Source organism: Oncorhynchus mykiss, chromosome 4, assembly GCF_013265735.2.
Source record: "Oncorhynchus mykiss isolate Arlee chromosome 4, USDA_OmykA_1.1, whole genome shotgun sequence".
NCBI lineage: Eukaryota > Metazoa > Chordata > Actinopteri > Salmoniformes > Salmonidae > Oncorhynchus > Oncorhynchus mykiss.
Window position 1 is genome coordinate 4264409 of NC_048568.1, and position 20615 is coordinate 4285023.

At 41.3% G+C, this 20615-nt stretch overlaps 1 protein-coding gene across 1 annotated transcript; it reads left to right on the top strand.

Annotated features, from left to right (window-relative positions):
* The first annotated feature begins 2864 nt into the window (after window positions 1-2864).
* LOC110521936 (zinc finger protein 883-like) lies at window positions 2865-11829 on the top strand. Its single transcript, XM_021599911.2, has 2 exons — window positions 2865-3508; window positions 9390-11829. The coding sequence occupies exons 1-2, from the start codon at window positions 3205-3207 to the stop codon at window positions 10925-10927; spliced, it is 1842 nt and encodes a 613-aa protein (XP_021455586.1). The 5' UTR covers window positions 2865-3204; the 3' UTR covers window positions 10928-11829.
* The last annotated feature ends 8786 nt before the right edge of the window (window positions 11830-20615 follow it).

Here is a 20615-nt window from a genome sequence, read left to right on the forward strand (position 1 = left end):
TCCATATCTAGCTCAAGTTTGCAAACATCAACCACACCTCATGCTTTTCATGAACTGTGTGGTTGTGTTATCTAGTGGGAACCCGTTAACAGGGTGCCTTCTTGCCGTGGGCTCAAAATGCCAAAGGAAATCAACCCGATTCATTTCGTCAAACAACCACCTGATTGGTTTGGTATTGGGCTTGTTCAACATTGCAGGCGACAGTGCAGGTGACTGCTGACTGACTGATCTACAAATAACCTTGCATCATAAATAACTACTCATTATTATTTATAAAACAGTCAGCCAGTAACGGTTTACCCACAATGCAGCATGGATTTGATGCTCTCGGACACGGTCAGTGGTTTAGTAGATGACATAAAGGCTACGCTGCGCACGCGCTATGGTGTGGGACATCATCTATAAAAATGTGGCTGTTATAAATTCTGTGTTGCTCAAAGCCTTGAGTAATGAACCTATTTTTGACACAACAGGCTGAAAGCGCCAATGCTTCAGGAAGCTTTGTTTCCCCATAACTACTCTTCAGCATGTTCTCTGTGAAGTAGACTACGGAAGTTTTGTAACTTTTTCACCTTGGCTTACTGCTGCTAACTGACATCTGGAATCTATCTATTTTGGGTGTTAGGGATTTTCCCTGCCATCATTCTGTATGTCTCTGCTCTTTTGATCTGCAGTCATGTTTTAGTTGGATTTTGTTAGTTGGGTTCAGACTGGTCTAAGGTACTTCCAGCTCACTGACCATAGCTCATTGGCTAAATCGCTAATGTTAGCTGGCTGGCTAAGATAACTGCATATTGCTAACAATCTTTGATATTTGGTTAGATGGCGTTATGTTTTTCCAAAACTTTGATTTACTTGAATCACTCGAGTCATGAGTGCAAACGATTGGTTTAATTTTAAGTTCTACATTTTAAGTTATTTCTGTTGTGGTTTACATCATAGGGAATAGGCTGGTCCTCCATATTACATCACACCTGACTTTGGCATTATTCTGAATTCTGATTGGTTTAATGTAATAACTCCAACATCCAATGCCAAGAGGGTGCACAGCTGTAATCAAGGCACATGGTGAATACTTTGAAGAATCTCAAATATAACATATGTTTTGATTTGTTTAACACTTTTTTGGTTACTACATGATTCCATGTGTGTTATTTAATAGTTGTGTTGTCTTCACTATTATTCTACAATGTAGACAATAGTTAAAATAAAGAAAAAACATTGAATTTGGAGGTGTGTCCAAACAATTGACCAGTACTGTGTATGCATTGTGGAGGAGAACTGATCCTAGATCTGTACAAAGGCATAACATCTACAGTAGGAACAAATGTGTGTGTTAAAAATGCCCAGCTGGATTGAATTTAGCTATTTAAAATGACATATTTGAATGTCAAATTATTTGTTCTGTTTGCCAATACAAGACTGGGTCTGTGGAAGCTTGGCCTATTAGTGGTAGATTTGGGGGAGAATTTGACATGTCAGTTGGAATAGTGATAGATTTTTGTTTGGAGGGACCCTTTTCTCTACAGCCAATCAGTGAGCAGCTTCCCTTCCCCCACACCTCAGGCAGTTCTGTTACTCACAACACTTCCCCTGCTTCCTCAGCAATGGCCTTGTCATTTTTTACAATGAGGAAATAATGTCATTTTTACTCGTACCTCAGCCAGCATTGTGAATGGTGTCTGATGCAGTGACATACTAGACCATGGCAGTAAATCTAATACTTAGGAGTTTTTAGTCATGCATGAAACGTCTGGGGTGATTCTGTGGTTATAAGTTACTTACCATGGAATACATTTCTGCCCATGCTGGAAGGGTCTGAATCAAACCTAATGTCCACCTGGCACACTGGCAGGGTCTTAATCAAACCCAATGTCCACCTGGCAGGGTCTGAATAAATGTCCACCTGGCACACTGGCAGGGTCTTAATCAAACATAATGTCCACCTGGCACACTGGCAGGGTGTGAATCAAACCCAATGTCCACCTGGCAGGGTGTGAATAAATGTCCACCTGGCACACTGGCAGGGTCTGAATCAAACCCAATGTCCACCTGGTACACTGGCAGGCTCTGAATCAAACCCAATGTCCACTTGGTACACTGGCAGGCTCTGAATCAAACCCAAAATCCACCTGGCACACTGACAGGGTCAGAATCAAACCAAATGTTAAGGGGAGGGAAGATTGGTCATTGTTGTTCTACTGCCTGATTGTTATGCAACAAAACTGTTTACAAAAGCTTTGTTAAATCAGCACAGTTTTCAGTGGCGCTACCATAATTGCAACAGGGTTTTCTAATGATCAATTAGCCTTTTAAAATGATAAACTTGGATAAGATAACACAATGTGCCATTGGAACACAGGAGTGATGGTTTCTGATAATGGGCCTCTGTATGGCTATGTAGATATTCCATAAAAAAATCAGTCGTTTTCAGCTACAATATTCATTTACACCATTAACAATGTCTACACTGTATTTCTGATCAATTTGATGTTATTTTAATGGACAACATTTTTGATTTTCTTTCAAAAGCAAGGACATTTCCAAGTGACCCCAAACTTTTGAACGGTAGTGTACATCTACATGATGTATTGTTACACCATGTAGGAGCAGTATCAACCTTGTCTGTCCATTATATACATCTACATGATGTATTGTTACACCATGTAGGAGCAGTATAGACCTACAAGTAGCTAGCTACTTATTTAGATTTAGTTTAACTTAATGAAACTGTCTTAAATGTGCTGTAGTAAAACAAAAAATATTTGCACTAATCAATCGACACATTCCTGTCTTTGATGTCTCAATATAATGGTATTCTTTAATTAAATCCCTTTCAAAACATCTTTGTCTGACAATAAAACATGATCCTCAACTGCGTTTCCCACTCCAGTCAGCAGACGGCGATGTGCGTCTTTCAGGCGATGCTGCTAGCGTGACGTATAATCTAGTGGACGGTTCTTCATAAACAGCTCGTCAACCACCTCGGTAGCTGGCTAGCCAACATAGCCGAAAGATTCAAGCTATTTAGACGCTTTCAGTGTATATTAGCTTCTGTGTTTTAGACACGCTTCTGTCTTATTTACTTGTTAACCTATTTAATATTACGTTATTTTTTATTAGTCAGCTATAGTAGCTGGCTGGTTAAGTTAGCACTAGCCTAGTCGCTAATGATAGCTAGCTATCTAGCTAACGTCCCCGAACATGAGCTCCCTAAACTACTCCCCTCCTGTTAAAGAAGAGGAGGTCTGCTGGACGGAGAAAGAAGCCCTGGGGCTGAACATTGTCGTGAAAGAGGAGAAGGAAGAGGAGGATGTCACAGTAAAACAAGAAGTAGAGGGTGAGGCTGTTACCGTGAAAGAAGAAGAGGAAGACTCGTTCAGAGTGAAAGAGGAGGAGGATGTTACAGTAAAAGAAGAGGATGCAGTTTTTGGAGTGAAGAAGGAAGGAGAGATTACTGTCACATTGAAAGATGAAGAGGTGGAAATCAGAGATCTGAGTAACACCAGTAAGTATCGCCTTAAATTCGTTTTTAACTTTGGATATTCGGAGTTGGCTCGTCATTACCTCTTCAACGGAGGGCCCTAGAATTATGACTGTTATGTCTAGAATCAGACTATGTAGAGAGCAAGCTACCCCTTGTTTGACTTAACATATATATTTGAGAAGAGTCTATCTGCTGACCGCAGACTGGGGGGCATGGCTTGTAGTGGTTTTCATGTAGTGATTTTTTACAACACACGTTGCTGCCCAATAGTGCCATGCGAGAGTTGAGTTGGCTAGACCAAAGATTATGGATATACTGACAAGATGTCTCTTCGCCCTAACAAGGGGAGTCGTTGTCCACAAAGCGGCACTGCTGGTTCTCTAGCTCACACCTTTCTTTGGATTGGTGGATACTAATAATTATTGTAATCATTTAAAAAATATATATTCTATGAGAGTTGTTGAAGTCAACCGCCTGTATTCAATGGAGAGAGATGTTAAGCTACTAGGCTCATGTCATGAATATGCATAACCATCTGGAGACAAATCCTATAGTGTTTTATTTGAACACACCATTCTATACAGTCCACCTGATAGAGGTTCATATCTGACAGAGATGAACACACCGTTTTATACAGTCCACCTTCAACTATGACAGACAAAATGAGAAAAATAATTCCAGAAAATCACATTGTAGGATTTTTTATGAATTTATTTGCAAATTATGGTGGAAAATAAGTATTTGGTCAATAACAAAAGTTTATCTCAATACTTTGTTATATACCCTTTGTATAATTTTTTTTTTCTCATTTTGTCTGTCATAGTTGAAGTGTACCTATGATGAAAATTACAGGCCTCATCTTTTTAAGTGGGAGAACTTGCACAATTGGTGGCTGACTAAATACTTTTTTTTGCCCCACTGTAATTACTCCTGTCTATACAGAAATAAATTAAATGCTATATATATACTTTTTGGATGTCTTTAATCCCTTATTTATGTCACTAAAGTCTTTACACATTTTGTTACGTTACAGCCTTATTCTACAATAAATAAAAATCCTCATCAATCAAGCAATGCCCCATAATGAAAAAGTGAAAAAAAGGGTTTTAGAAAAAATGACACATTTATTTAAAGAAAACGTTATTTTTATTATTATTTATTATTATTATAAGTATTCAGACCATTTACTATGAGACTCGAAATTGAGCTCAGGTGCATGTTTCCATTGATCATCGTTGAGATGTTTCTACAACTTGATTGGAGTCCACCTGTGGTAAATTCAATTTATTGGACATGATTTGGAAAGGCACACACCTGTCTGGCCACCACAGCATTCTGCAGCGATACGCCATCCCATCTGGTTTGCGCTTAGTGGGACTATCATTTGTTTTTCAGCAGGACAATGACCCAACACACCTCCAGGCTGTGTAAGGGCTATTTGACCAAAAAGGATAGTGATGTAGTGTTGCATCAGATGACCTGGCCTCCACAATCACCCGACCTCAACCCAATTGAGATGGTTTGGGATGAATTGGACTGCAGCGTGAAGGAAAAGCAGCCAACGAGTGCTCAGCATATGTGGGAACTCCTTCAACACTTTTGGAAAAGCAGTCCAGTTTAAGCTGGTTGAGAGAATGCCAAGAGTGTGCAAATCTGTCATCAAGGCAAAGGGTGGCTACTTTGAAGAATCTAAAACATATTTTGATTTACCAATTTTTTGGTTACTACATGATTCCATATGTGTATTTCATAGTTTTCATGTCTTCACTATTATTTTACTATGTAGAAAATGGTTAAAAAAAATTAAGACAAACCCTGGAATGAGTAGGTGTGTCCAAACTTTTGACTAGTACTGTATATCTCATTGATGTTTCCTTGCTCAGAACATGAGAACATATGAAAGCTGGTGGTTCCTTTTAACATGAGTCTTCAATATTCCCAGGTAAGAAGTTTTAGGTTGTAGTTATTATAGGACTATTTCCCTCTATACCATTTGTATTTCATTAACCTTTGACTATTGGATGTTCTTAGAGGCACTTTAGTATTGCCAGTGTAACAGTATAGCTTCCGTCTCTCTCCTCGCTCATCCCTGGGCTCGAACCAGCAACACAACGACAACAGCCACCACATCGAAGCAGCGTTACCCATGCAGAGCAAGGGAAACAACCACCCCAAGGCTCAGAGCGAGTGAAGTTTGAAACGCTATTAGCGCGCGCTAACTAGCCAGCCATTTCACTTCGGTCACACCAGCCTCATCTCGGGAGTTGATAGGTTTGAAGTCATAAACAGCGCAATGCTTGATGCACAACGAATAACTGCTGGCAAAACGCACGAAAGTGCTGTTCGAATGAATGCTTACGAGCCTGCTGCTGCCTACCACTGCTCAGTCATACTTAGATACTTGTATGCTCAGTCAGATTATATGCAACGCAGGACACGCTAAATAATATCTAGTAATATCATCAACCATGTGTAGTTAACTAGTGATTATGATTGATTGTTTATTATAAGATACGTTTAATGCTAGCTAGCAACTTACCTTGGCTTACTGCATTTGCGTAACAGACAGTCTCCTTGTGGAGTGCAACGAGAGAGAGGCAGGTCGTTATTGCGTTGGACTAGTTAACTGTAGGGTTGCAAGAGTGGATCCCCCGAGCTGACAAGGTGAAAATCTCTTTCTGCCCCATCATTGAAAATAAGAATGTGTTCTTAACTGACTTGCCTAGTTAAATAAAGGTGTAAAAAAAAAAAAAAAATCAGCAAATCGGCGCCCAAAAATACCGATTTCCGATTGTTATGAAAACTTGAAATCGGCCCTAATTAATCTGCCATTCCAATTAATCGGTCGACCTCTACCCCCTTCACTGGTAGGCTAGGCCACATTCCAACGACAACGGAATGAGAAATAAAATCCGATTCCAGTTCCACATTATATAAAGGAACTTCCATGCAACCCGTCTCCATGCCTTGTACTAACACAGTTGCTGAAGTGTCAAAGATAAAACACCCTCCAACATGAAGGGCTTCCCCAGTATAGTACTGTTTTTAGAAGGTTATACCAAGGATAATTTGACGTTCTGATTTTGAATTGTAAGACCCCTTGAAGTATCAACAAAAATATAAAAAAGTTAATTTATGTCAAAACATGATTTGGCCATACTGCTGTAACCCATAGTAACACATTGGATAACATTCACAACATGGAACAACAGTAACCATAGTAACATTGTTTCCCCAAAAAATCTAAAGTAAGTTTGTTCGGAAGTGTCAGTCCTTTATGAGATATATAAAAAAAGTCTTCAACCCCTTATTTATGTCACTAAAGTCTTTCCACATTTTGTTACGTTACAGCCTACAATAAATACAAATCCTAATCATTCTACACACAATACCCCATAATGAAAAAGCAAAGATGGGTTTTTAGAAAAAAATTAACATTTATTAAAAAGGAAAAAACAAATGCCTTATTTACCTAAGTATTCAGACCTTTGCTATGAGACTCTAAATTGAGCTCAGGTGCATCTTGTTTCCATTAATCATCCTTGAGATGTTTCTTCAACTTGATTGGAGTCCACCTGTTGTAAATTCAATTGAATGGACATGATTTGGAAAGGCACACACCTGTCTGGCTACCACAGCATTCTGCAACAATATGCCATCCCATCTGCTTTGCGCTTAGTGGGACTATTATGTGTTTTTCTACAGGACAATGACCCAACACTCCTCCAGGCTGTGTAAGGGCTATTTGACCAAAAAGGAGATTGATAGAGTGCTGTGTCAGATGACCTTGCCGCCACAATCACCCGACCTCAACCCAATTGAGATGGTTTGGGATGAATTGGACCGCAGAGTGAAGGAAAAGCAGCCAACGAGTGCTCAACATATGTGGGAACTCCTTTAAGACTGTTGGAAAAGCATTCCATATACACTGTTCAAAAAAATAAAGGGAACACTTAAACAACACAATGTAACTCCAAATCAATCACCCTTCTGTGAAATCAAACTGTCCACTTAGGAAGCGACAATGATTGACAATAAATTTCACATGCTGTTGTGCAAATGGAATAGACAACAGGTGGAAATTATTAGCAAGACACCCCCAATAAAGGAGTGGTTCTGCAGGTGGCGACCACAGATCACTTCTCAGTTCCTATGCTTCCTGGCTGGTGTTTTGGTCACTTTTGAATGCTGGCGGTGCTTTCAGTCTAGTGGTAGCATGAGACGTTGTCTACAACCCACACAAGTGGCTGAGGTAGTGCAGCTCATCCAGGATGGCACATCAATGCGAGCTGTGGCAAGAAGGTTTGCTGTGTCTGTCAGCGTAGTATCCAGAGCATGGAGGCGCTACCAGGAGACAGGCCAGTACATCAGGAGACGTGGAGGAGGCCGTAGGAGGGCAATAACCCAGCAGGAAGACCTCTACCTCCACCTTTGTGCAAGGAGGAGCAGGAGGAGCACTGCCAGAGCCCTGCAAAATGACCTCCAGCAGGCCACAAATGTGCATGTGTCTGCTCAAACGGTCAGAAACAGACTCCATGAGGGTGGTATGAGGGCCCGACGTCCACAGGTGGGGGTTGTGCTTACAGCCCAACACCGTACAGGACGTTTGGCATTTGCCAGAGAACACCAAGATTGGCAAATTCGCCACTGGCGCCCTGTGCTCTTCACAGATGAAAGCAGGTTCACACTGAGCACATGTGACAGTCTGGAGACGCCGTGGAGAACGTTCTGCTGCCTGCAACATCCTCCAGCATGACCGGTTTGGCAGTGGGTCAGTCATGGTGTGGGGTGGCATTTCTTTGGGGGGCCGCACAGCCCTCCATGTGCTCGCCAGAGGTAGCCTGACTGCCATTAGGTACCGAGATGAGATCCTCAGACCCCTTGTGAGACCATATGCTGGTGCGGTTGGCCCTGGGTTCCTCCTAATGCAAGACAATGCTAAACCTCATGTGGCTGGAGTGTGTCAGCAGTTCCTGCAAGAGGAAGGCATTGATGCTATGGACTGGCCCGCCCGTTCCCCAGACCTGAATCCAATTGGGCACATCTGGGACATCATGTCTCGCTCCATCCACCAACGCCACATTGCACCACAGACTGTCGGATGCTTTAGTCCAGGTCTGGGAGGAGATCCCTCGAGACCATCCACCACCTCATCAGGAGCATGCCCAGGCATTGTAGGGAGGTCATACAGGCACGTGGAGGCCACACACTATTGAGCCTCATTTTGACTTGTTTTAAGGACATTACATCAAAGTTGGATCAGCCTGTAGTGTGGTTTTCCACTTTAATTTTGAGTGTGACTCCAAATCCAGACCTCCATGGGTTGATAAATTTGATTTCCATTGATCATTTTTGTGTGATTTTGTTGTCAGCACATTCAACTATGTAAAGAAAAAAGTATTTAATAAGAATATTTAATTCATTCAGATCTAGGATGTGTTATTTTAGTGTTCCCTTTATTTTTTTGAGCAGTGTATTTTGAGTAGTTTACCACTTTTTTGGTTACTACATGATTCCATATGTGTTTTCATATTTTTCACTATTTTCTACAATGTAGAAATAAAAAATAAGAATAACCCTTGAATGAGTAGGTGTGTCCAAACCTTTGTCTGGTACTGTATATCTCATGAATGTTTTTACATTCAGTTAAGAAAACCACTTCTTCCATAGTCAAACAATGTAAGGAAAGCTTCTTTTTTTTTATCAAAAGGGACGCTGTCAAAATGTTTTGAATTCAAATTGATTTACCCAGCCTACAAAGCACTACAGCCACTCTGTGATGACCAGTTCTGCTCTTTTATTGAGGTATCTATTCTAGGTTAAACCTCATAGGAAGACAGCTTTATCATGTGTAGGTTTCATTCAGGTCTCTGTTTAACTAGATACTGTTTGTCTTTGGCAGGAGAGAGACCAGACTCTCACTATGACAGCAGGAAGAGTCCTTCAGAGGAACCAGACCCAGAGACGCCCAAACCAGCGAGACAACACAACTGCTCCCACTGTGAAAAGAGTTTTCGCTGTTTAGGGAACCTAAAACGCCATGAGAGGACACACACAGGAGAAAAGCCATACCACTGCTTACAATGTGAAAAGAGATTTTCCAGATTAGGGGACTTAAAAGCTCATGAGAGGACACACACAGGAGAAAAGCCTTTCCACCCTGGGAACATTGGAAAGAGTTTTATTCAGTTAGGAAGCCTGAAGGAGCATGAGGGGATGCACACAGGAGAAAAGCGTCATCACTGTTCCCAGTGTGGAAAGAGTTTTACTGTGTTAAATAACCTGAAAAGGCATGAGAGAATACACAAAGGAGAAAAGCCATTTCAATGTTCCCATTGTGGAAAGCGTTTTACTCAGAGAGGGCACCTACAAGAGCATGAGAGAATACACACAGGAGAAAAGCCTTACCAATGCTCCCAGTGTAAAAATAGATTTTCACGAGTAGGGGACCTAAAAGCTCATGAAAGTACACACACAGGATTAAAGCCTTACCACTGCTTCTTATGTGAAAAGAGATTTTCCCGATCAGGGGACCTAAAAGCTCACGAGAGGACACACACAGGAGAAAAGCCTTTTCAATGTTCCCAGTGTGGAAAGAGTTTTACCCTGTTAGCTAATCTGAAAAGGCATGAGAGAATACACACAGGAGAAAATCCTTATCACTGTTCCCACTGTGGAATGAGTTTTATTCAGTTAGCGAGCCTGAAGGCACATGAGTGGACACACTCAGAAGAAAAGCCTTTCCAGTGTTCCCAGTGTCGAAAGATTTTTACCCTGTTAGCTAACCTGAAAAGGCATGAGAGAATACACACAGGAGAAAAGCCTTACCACTGCTTCCAATGTGAAAAGAGATTTTCCCGATCAGGGGACCTAAAAGCTCATGAATGGACACACACAGGACAAGAACCGTTCCATTGTTTCCAGTGTAGAAAGCGTTTTACCGTGTTAGCTAACCTGAAAAGGCATGAGAGAATACACACAGGAGAAAAGCCTCATCACTGTTCCCACTGTGGAATGAGATTTATTCAGTCAAGGAGCCTGAAAGAGCATGAATGGACACACACAGGAGAAAAGCCTTTCCAATGTTCCCAGTGTGGAAAGAGTTTTATCGTGTTAAGTAACCTAAAAAGACATGAGAGAATACACACAGGAGAAAAGCCATTCCAATGTTCACATTGTGGAAACAGTTTTACTCAGAGAGGGCACCTAAAAGAGCATGAGAGAATACACACAGGAGAAAAGCCTTACTGCTGCTCCCAGTGTAAAAATACATTTTCCCGAGTAGGGGACCTAAAAGCTCACGAGAGGACACACACAGGAGAAAAGCCTTTCCAATGTTCCCAGTGTAGAAAGAGTTTTACCGTGTTAGCTACCCTGAAAAGGCATGAGAGAATACACACAGAAGAAAAGCGAGGCGCCGAAGATGTGGATGTTGAATAAGGCAGCCCCCCGCACCTCTCTGATTTAGAGTGGTTGGGTTAAATGCGGAAGACACGTTTCAGTTGAATGCATTCATTTGTACAACTGACTAGGTGTCACCCATTCCCTATTATAGAGCTCTGCTCAGCCTATAAACATGAAAGCAAGGTTATATTTAATGTTCTACATTATTATTATTAGGGGCAGCCGCCAAGTTATGAAAATTATGGTATGTTCTGAAAACTGACTTCAGGTTTTTGAGGAATCTAGCCTCGCAGGAAGACAGTTTTATTTTATGGAGGTTTAATTCCGTTCTCTTTTTAGTATTTAACTAAATACTCTGTCTTTGGTAGGAGAGGGACCAGACTTCTCACTGTTCCCACTGTGGAATGAGTTTTATTCAGTTAGGGAGCCTGAAGGAGCATGAGTGGACACACACAGGAGAAAAGCCTTACCACTGCTCCCAGCGTAAAAACATTTCACGAGTAGGGGACATGTGCGAATACACACAGGAGAAAAGCCTTTCCAATGTTCCCAGTGTGGAAAGAATTTTACCTGGTTAAGGAGCCTGAAGGAGCATAAGAGGGCACACACAATAAAAGTCCAACCACTGCTCTCTCTCTGTGTGGAAGGACATTTTCCCAGTCAGCGATCCTGAAATCACATGAGAAAGGCTGTATTCCTACTTATATTTTTGACTGAGAATTTGTGTTTTTGTTTTGTGCCACATGAAATCATATTGTTTATGATTATACCAGTCTATATAAGGTCCGACAGTTGGCATTGCACGTCAGAGCAAACTCCAAGCCATGAGGTCGAAGAAATAGAGGTCGAAGAAATTGTCCGTAGAGCTCAGAGACAGGATCGTGTCGAGGCACAGATCTGGGGAAGGGTACCAAAAAAGGTCTGCAGCATTGAAGGTGGCCGCCATCTTTCTTAAATGGAAGAAGTTTGGAACCACCAAGACTCTTCCTAGAGCTGGCCGCCCGGCCAAACTGAGCAATCGGGGGAGAAGGACCTTGGTCAGGGAGGTGACCAAGAACCCGATGTTCACTCTGACAGAGTTCCTCTGTGGAGATGGAAGAACCTTCCAGAAGGACAACCATCTCTGCAGCACTCCACCAATCAGGCCTTTATGGTAGAGTGGCCAGACAGAAGCCACTCCTCACTAAAAAGCACATGACAGCCCACTTGGAGTTTGCCAAAGGGCACCTGATGACTCTCAGACCATGAGAAACAAGATTCTCTGGCCTGATGAACTCTTTGGCCTGAATGCCAAGCGTCTCTCCTGACGTAAAGCATGGTGGTGGCATCATCATGCTGTGGGGATGTTTTTCAGCGGCAGGGACTGGGAGACTAGTCAGGATCGAGGGAAAGAAGAACACACACAGAACACACACAGGGGAGCAATCTTTTAGCTGTGATATACGTGGGAAGAGTTTTGGTACATCTGACTATCTGAAGACACACCAGAGAACATACACAGGAGACAAACCTTCTAGCTGAGATAGTCTGATAAAAGATCTCTGAAAATACATACATGAAGGAGTTGTTTCATGGAATCAATGTAATCAATGAAATAATGTCACAATGTAGAATGTTTTTAACATTGTGGTAGAATTATTTGAATTAATTTCACAATGTAGAACCCTAAACGTTTGATTTAACAAAACGTCCCTTTAAAAAGTTGTTACATTTACCACGTTGGTGACCCACTTGAATCAAATGCAACACTCAAATGTAGCTAGCTGTTTTCTACAAATGTTCCTCTAACCAGTGATGTACACATTATTCCCAGACTCCATGTGGTTTTTGAGCTGTTTTTGCAACCAGGACTTGCAACCATATCTCCCTCCTCTCGACGATTTATTTCAGCATGATATCGATGAGTGATGACAAATAACTGTTGCATTCCTTTGTTTAGCCAACCCTACATTTAAATGCATCACTCCAAAATGTAGCTGACTGTCTTCTGCAGGTTGTCCTCTAACCAGTGAGGTAAAAGATATCTCCCATTTCCATGTGTTTTTTTTAGTTGTGTTAGTTTCAACAGCACATACAACCTGATTTCCCCCCTAATCGATATCAGTGATTTTTGGTGTTGTGCAGTTTATTGTGCAGTTAATAAGGTGCTTGTTTAAAAAAAATACAAGTAATATGATTATTGTGGCAGATGTTTGTGTAGATAGTACATTTTATTTCAATTAATCACAAACTGTTTCTGCATTTGGACTATTGATTTGGACACGTTTAAACTGTGACATTAATTTCAACGTATTTGCAGCCTATACACATGGACGCAGTATAATAAATTGGTCTATAATCAGCCTGACAAAAGATAGATGTTTTATTATTCCATGCCTCACCATTAAGTGAATTATTGCCAATACATATTAACAAAGGTCTGTACATTTGTTTTTGATATTTCCAATTCATGTAACATTTAGTAATCATAATTATTTATGTAACCAACTGACAATTTTGGGGTACAATTATATTGACATGGTTGCCCTGCTTTTAGAGTATCAGGGTTCATTCTCAGATGTGCCAACCCAAATTTACTAGAGCATGACATTAGGGACTGGGCCCTGATCCAACAACATGCCTATCGAGTGAACCCTGAAAAGAGAGAGAAGCTCCTCTGTGAGGTGGAAAGTTACTACGGATATTGCAGGAGTTGGTCGCTGGTTGTCTTAAGGGTGGGCAGTCAACAAGTTTTGCGTTTAGCCAGTGCTTTGCCATGGATCACAATTTATTGCATGTTTTTCTGTATTGGAGTTGTGTTTGGGCTCGTTTCAAGGGGACAAGAGTTCTAGAACGTAGGGTGTTTTAGGAAGATGAGAGTTCTAGAAGCTAGTGGCGAAAATATAGGATATATTTGTTGTCTTAAGGGGGAAGGTGTTTGGTTTTTCCATTTATGTTTTGAGGTTGGACTTTAGCACGTATAGCTTGTTAGCACGTATAGCTCGTTAGTCAGTATGTGTTACACCTGTGCTGGCTTGTCCATCTCGTTAGTGGGAAGGTGTTTCAGCTGAGCTGGTCCAGGTGCTATTTAAGAGTGTCTGGCCCAGTGCTCCAGTTGTCTTGATAGATGTGGAGAGTCAACACCTTTTAGGTTTGCTTCTTTAAGTTTGGTGTGGGTTTTTCTTTTGTTTGACTCTTCTTCGGCAGATTTAGTGGGTCTCATGGTGGGTGTCTTTTAGGTCCCAGTTATTTTTACCAGTCAACTTTCAGTGGACACCCCCATAGTGTCTTTCAGAACCCCTCCTAAACCCCTACCAGTTTCATTTTGGTTTTTGTCACTGACTCTTTGTTAGTTCCCTTTTCTATTTAAGTGCCATTTCTGGTTTTCTTGTTGGTGAATGTAATAACAAACAATGTAGTAAAACAAGCTCATATTTTAGGTTGGATATTGCATCCAATTGTTAATATTTTAATCAATGGCATTTTCCTTAGATTGTTCAGTAGTCTTTCAGTTGTTAATCTTCTGTTTTTTATCCTCTTATATATGTTGGGGTAAATATATATATATATATATATATATATATATATATTTTTTTTTCTTCTTCTGTGAAGCCATTGTTGCATCCATGCCTGAAATGTGCTTTTAAGTTCCATAGTTTCTGTGTTGTGGTATGTGTGTGTTTCAACATGGCTTCCTGAAATTCCCCTCATTGCTAATTGGAGCTGACCCCGCCCCCTCGTCAGGATACAGCTGTATCTCATTATACTCCTTCCAGCTATATAAGCCAGTGTTCTGTTGCTCAGTAGAGAGCTGAGGGTTTGTACTGTGTTAGTTGTTGCTGAGAGAGAGAGCCTCTTTAATGTTCTGAGTTTGTTTTTTTTCTCAGTTTTTGTTGTGAAGTAGTTTGTATTATTCTTTCATTTGTTCCCAGCCTTTTTTGCCATTCCAAATAAAAACCCCACTCGGGTTTTCGATCAGCAGACCAAGCTTACCTCAATTACGAGATGGCTAAAAGTTGCAGACCATGTTTTTCTCCATTAGGAGGACAAAGGTTGTCGACCATTGCTGAATCTTTTTAACCATACCACGTGGTTAAACTCTTAGACTATCGATACCGACAGAATAAGAACAAGTCTTTGATATTGATTACTAGTCTGCAGCTAGGATTTCGGTATCATTGAACGCGAAGAACGACAACCACCGAAACATCCATTCTATAACAAATGAATGTCACTTTGAACTATCCCCTTTAACCACATCCGCGAGAGGGAGAGAGATGGACAATTCTACAAAAGACACAAACTTTTCACCAGCGATCAAGACTACACACTGAGCGTAAATATATATATTGATTGCAATCGTTCCCGAATGAGTGAGCATTCATGTGTAAAGGATTAGCATTTCAATTGTTATAATCATTAACTGTAGTGACTTCTTAAGTCGACCCCCACTTCCCCTTTTGTCTAACAAGCCGCCATGCCGGTTTAGCCACTAGGGCACATTCTCCTTTCATTACATTTGCCTTGTTTGTTTGTGCATTTCTGTGAATTACTTAGTAATAAATAAATGATTTAAGACAATTGATGTATGGATGACTCATAGTGAAGACTGGGTTCGTGCAGATAACCAACAATTTATGACGTTTGGAATGAGACTAACGTGAGGTAAAGTAAATAATTCATTAATTCGAAGACTTTGATCAGAAAATATCTGAAAAGTTATTTTAGGAAATAACTTTGTGATCTGAATATTATATTCCTTGGTGCCCCGACTTCCTAGTTAATTAGTTACGTGATTAATCAGTTGATCGCATAATAACTACAGAGAATCTTTGATAAAAACTATATTTCTTCAGTTAATGATAAAGACACGACACTAGGTAAGACTTGGTCGGATCACCCTGTATTTTGGTTAGTGCTAAGTTGGGTAGGCAGGTAAGGTAGGAGAGGGGGCTTTGATATTTACTTGCTTTGCTTTGATTCCGTCCAGCCCCTTTCCCCAAAAATTACAATGTGAGGGAATAAATTCCCTGTAAACGATACCTTTGTCATCCTTACTCGCACCTACAGTCCCATACCTCTTTCACTCCAAGGGGAAAGTTGTAGCAGGGTGTTGCGTTCCCTCTTCCTAGAGTCGTACATAACATGTGCTATATAAATAAAGCATGATTTGAACATATTGCAAAAGAAATTAACAACCAATCAACAGACTCTTGCTAAACCAATGAACAAATGTGTTGGTATGAAAAACATATCTCCCACTATGTCAAAATAGTGCATGCTATGTACCTTTAGTATCACTTTTCAACCAACCCAGTTCATTTGTTGAAAATGAAAATTTTTGAAATCAACCATACATCAAAGGATTCAACTACTGGAAACTGAAACAAACAAATGGATCAACCAGATCAATCCCACTTTTCCAGCCTGCTGAAGGCGTGGTGGAGTGGTAAACACCACCCCCGGCTCGACCAGGGGCTTGAGGTGGTCTCCCACAGCACTGACTATGTCATGTTCTGTGGCCTTGCTGTTCCATTTCTTGACTGCCCCTGCAACACAGAAATAAACACATTTAGTCATATTATATAAAACACTCAACATTATGGATATGGAGCATCCATGGCCTCAGTTACACCTGGCACCTAAATGTGACTTCTGTCATCTGTTCACTCCAAGCTGCATTAGGTTCAGGTCTATCAGGATGGGCCTTTGACATAGTCAGGACACCGAATATGCATCAGCAATGTAAAGAGATGGGGTGAATGAGTGGGGAAAAATACATTTTACACAAATGTTATAGGTCACATACAGGTGTTCAGCAGATGTTATTGCAGGTGTAGCGAAATGCGTGTGTTTCTAGCTCCAACAGTGCAGCAATATCTAACAATTTCACAACAAATACCTAATACACACAAATCTAAGTAAAGGAATAAGAATATATAAATATATGCATAAACAATGTCAGAGCAGCATAGACTGAGACAGTTTACACATATGAGATGAGAAATGATATGTAAACATTATTAAAGGGACATTATTAAAGTGACTAGTGTTCCATTTATTAAATGGCCAATGATTTCAAGTCTATTTGTAGGCTGCAGCCTCTCTGTGCTAGTGATGGCTATTTAACAGTCTGATGGTCTTGAGATAGTTTTTCAGTCTTTCGGTCCCACCTGTACTGACCTCACCTTCTGAATGATAGCGGGTGAAGAGGCAGTGGCTCAGGTAATAACAAAGAATAAATGTGTGTGCCTGAGGTGAAATTAACTTTCATACAGCCAGGAGGGTTGAGAAATTAAATATCAGTGGACAATTCCCTTTTGCTTACATGATGACGTGATGAACCGCTAAGAGGACATAAATATTTACGATCTAAACCATGTGTGACCTCACCTCTGGCTGAAGAAGTGTTCTTCCTAACCAGTCCCTCAACAGCTCTCTGACTGAGCTCCACCCTCACTGGGTCTTCAGAGGAGAGGAAGGCTGAAGAGGGATGGAAGGTTGAATGGATCAGTCAGTCCATAAAGTGTAGAGCTGTTGTCTGACCAAATCACTATTTTAGTAGTTCATTAAAGTAAATTAGGCTTTATGACTGCTGGATACCAACTATCAATCACTTAGGTCATATATTTTCAAGTAGATACATCCTTGGGACGTCCCTAACCCATTAAAGTTGACATTTAAAATGGTTAAGGTAGGGTTTAGGGTAGGGATGTCCCAAGGATCCCAGATAGCATTGACCATTGTGCATTCCTCCGTCTCTTTTACGTAGCAGGTGTAAAAGAAACACAGACAAGACAAGTAGGCGCTCAGGTCATTATGGTCATTGTAGTTTAAAAAATAGCATCTAATCATGTCAATCTGTGTGTGGGGTTGTTTGAGAAGAATGAGATTGTCAGCCCTAACAAACCATTCTAGCAGCTCATCAGGCTCTGAAAAAGTCTTCATTGATGATGCTTTCCTTCTATTCTAGGGCACAGCAGAGGAACTTCATTGATTCCACTCCTTCATCAATACAAGCAGTGAACATCTGAAATTCACCCTCACCTTTGATGCGCATGAAACAAGTTACCTGGACATTTTGATTAAGAGGGAGGGGAGTGGCTTTAGCACAGACCTATACAGGAAGCCGACGGGCAGGAATTCCATTATGTGGAGACAGCTTCCACCCTACACCCCTAGCCTCTCCATCAGCCAATACAGTCATATACACAGAGTGACTATGACGAACAATCTGATTGTCTGGATGAGCGTTTCAGACAGCGGGGTTACCCTGAGGAATGGCTGCATGACGCAAGTGATCATTATAAAAATATGACCCAGGATAACAGCTCTAGACCAACACGTTCAATGCTTCCTTCAGTACTCCCCAAACCTCCCCACCTTCCAGACCAACACGTTCAATGCTTCCTTCAGTACTCCCCAAACCTCCCCACCCTCCAGACCAACACGTTCAATGCTTCCTTCAGTACTCCCCAAACCTCCCCTCCCTCCAGACCAACACGTTCAATGCTTCCTTTAGTACTCCCCAAACCTCCCCACCTTCCAGACCAACACGTTCAATGCTTCCTTCAGTACTCCCCAAACCTCCCCACCCTCCAGACCAACACGTTCAATGCTTCCTTCAGTACTCCCCAAACCTCCCCTCCCTCCAGACCAACATGTTCAATGCTTCCTTCAGTACTCCCCAAACCTCCCTCCCCCCAGACCAATACGTTCAATGCTTCCTTCAGTACTCCCCAAACCTCCCCTCCCTCCAGACCAACATGTTCAATGCTTCCTTCAGTACTCCCCAAACCTCCCCTCCCTCCAGAACAACACGTTCAATGCTTCCTTCAGTGCTCCCCACTTGGTAAACAGTTAGACCACATCATTAAACTTCTTATGGCTGCAGGGGCAGTATTGAGTAGCTTGGATGAAAGGTGCCCAGAGTAAATGGCCTACTCCTCAGTCTCAGTTGCTAATATATGCATATTTTTATTAGTATTGGATAGAAAACACTCTAAAACTGTTTGAATGATGTCTGTGAATATAACAGAACTCATATGGCAGGCACAAACCTGAGAAGAAATCCAAACAGGAAGTGGGAAATCTGAGGTTGATCGATTTTCAACCCAGCCCCTATTGAATACACAGTGGGATATGGATCAAGTTGCACTTCCTAGGACTTCCACTAGATGTCAACCGTCTTTAGAAACTTGAATGAGGCTTCAACTGTGATGTGGGGCTGAATGAGAGCTGAATGAGTCAGGTGTCTGGCAGAGAGCCAGGTCCTGGTCATGCGCATTTCACATGGTAGCGACCTGCGTTCCATTGCTTCTCTACAGGCAATGGAATTCTCCGGTTGAAACGTTATTGAAGATTTATGATAAAAACATCCTAAAGATTGATTCCTGACCTGTAATATAACTTTTTTAAGTTTTTGTCCGACGTTATGCTGGACCTGCACGAGCGTTTGGATTTGTGTACCTAACGCCCTAACAAAAGTACCTACTTGGACATAAATAATGGACATTATCAAACAAATCAAACATTTATTGTGGAACTAGGATTCCTGGGAGTGGATTCTGATGAAGATCATCAATGGTAAGGGAATATTTATAATGTTATTTCTGATTTCTGTTGACTCCAACATGGTGGATCATTTTATTTGTTTTCTGAGCGCTGTTCTCAGATTATTGAAAGGTTTGCTTTTTCCGTAAAGTTTTTTTGTAATCTGACACAGCGGTTGCATTAAGGAGAATTACAGTGGGGCAAAAAACGATTTAGTCAGCCACCAATTGTGCAAGTTCTCCCACTTAAAAATATGAGAGAGGCCTGTAATTTTCATCATAGGTACACTTCAACTATGACAGACAAAATTATATTTTTTTTCTCCAGAAAATCACATTGTAGGATTTTTTATGAATTTATTTGCAAATTATGGTGGAAAATAAGTATTTGGTCAATAACAAAAGTTTATCTCAATACTTTGTTATATAACCTTTGTTGGCAATGACAGATGTCAAATGTTTTCTGTAAGTCTTCACAAGGTTTTCACACACTGTTGCTGGTATTTTGGCCCATTTCTCCATGCAGATCTCCTCTAGAGCAGTGATGTTTTGGGGCTGTTGCTGGGGAAAAACGGACTTTGAACTCCCTCCAAAGATTTTCTATGGGGTTGAGATCTGGAGACTGGCTAGGCCACTCCAGGACCTTGAAATGCTTCTTACGAAGCCACTCCTTCGTTGCCCGGGCGGTGTGTTTGGGATCATACTGAAAGACCCAGCCACGTTTCATCTTCAATGCCCTTGCTGATGGAAAGAGGTTTTCACTCAAAATCTCACGATACATGGCCCCATTCATTCTTTCCTTTACACGGATCAGTCATCCTGGTCCCTTTGCAGAAAAACAGCCCCACAGCATGATGTGTCCACCCCCAGGCATTGTTACTTTGGTCCCAGCTCTCTGCAGGTCATTCACTAGGTCCCCCCGTGTGGTTCTGGGATTTTTGCTCACCGTTCTTGTGATCATTTTGACCCCACGGGGTGAGATCTTGCGTGGAGCCCCAGATCGAGGGAGATTATCAGTGGTCTTGTATGTCTTCCATTTCCTAATAATTGCTCCCACAGTTGATTTCTTCAAACCGAGCTGCTTACTTATTGCAGATTCAGTCTTCCCAGCCTGGTGTAGGTCTACAATTTTGTTTCGTGTCTGTTTGAGGTTGTGGACAGGTGTATTTTATACTGATAATAAGTTCAAACAG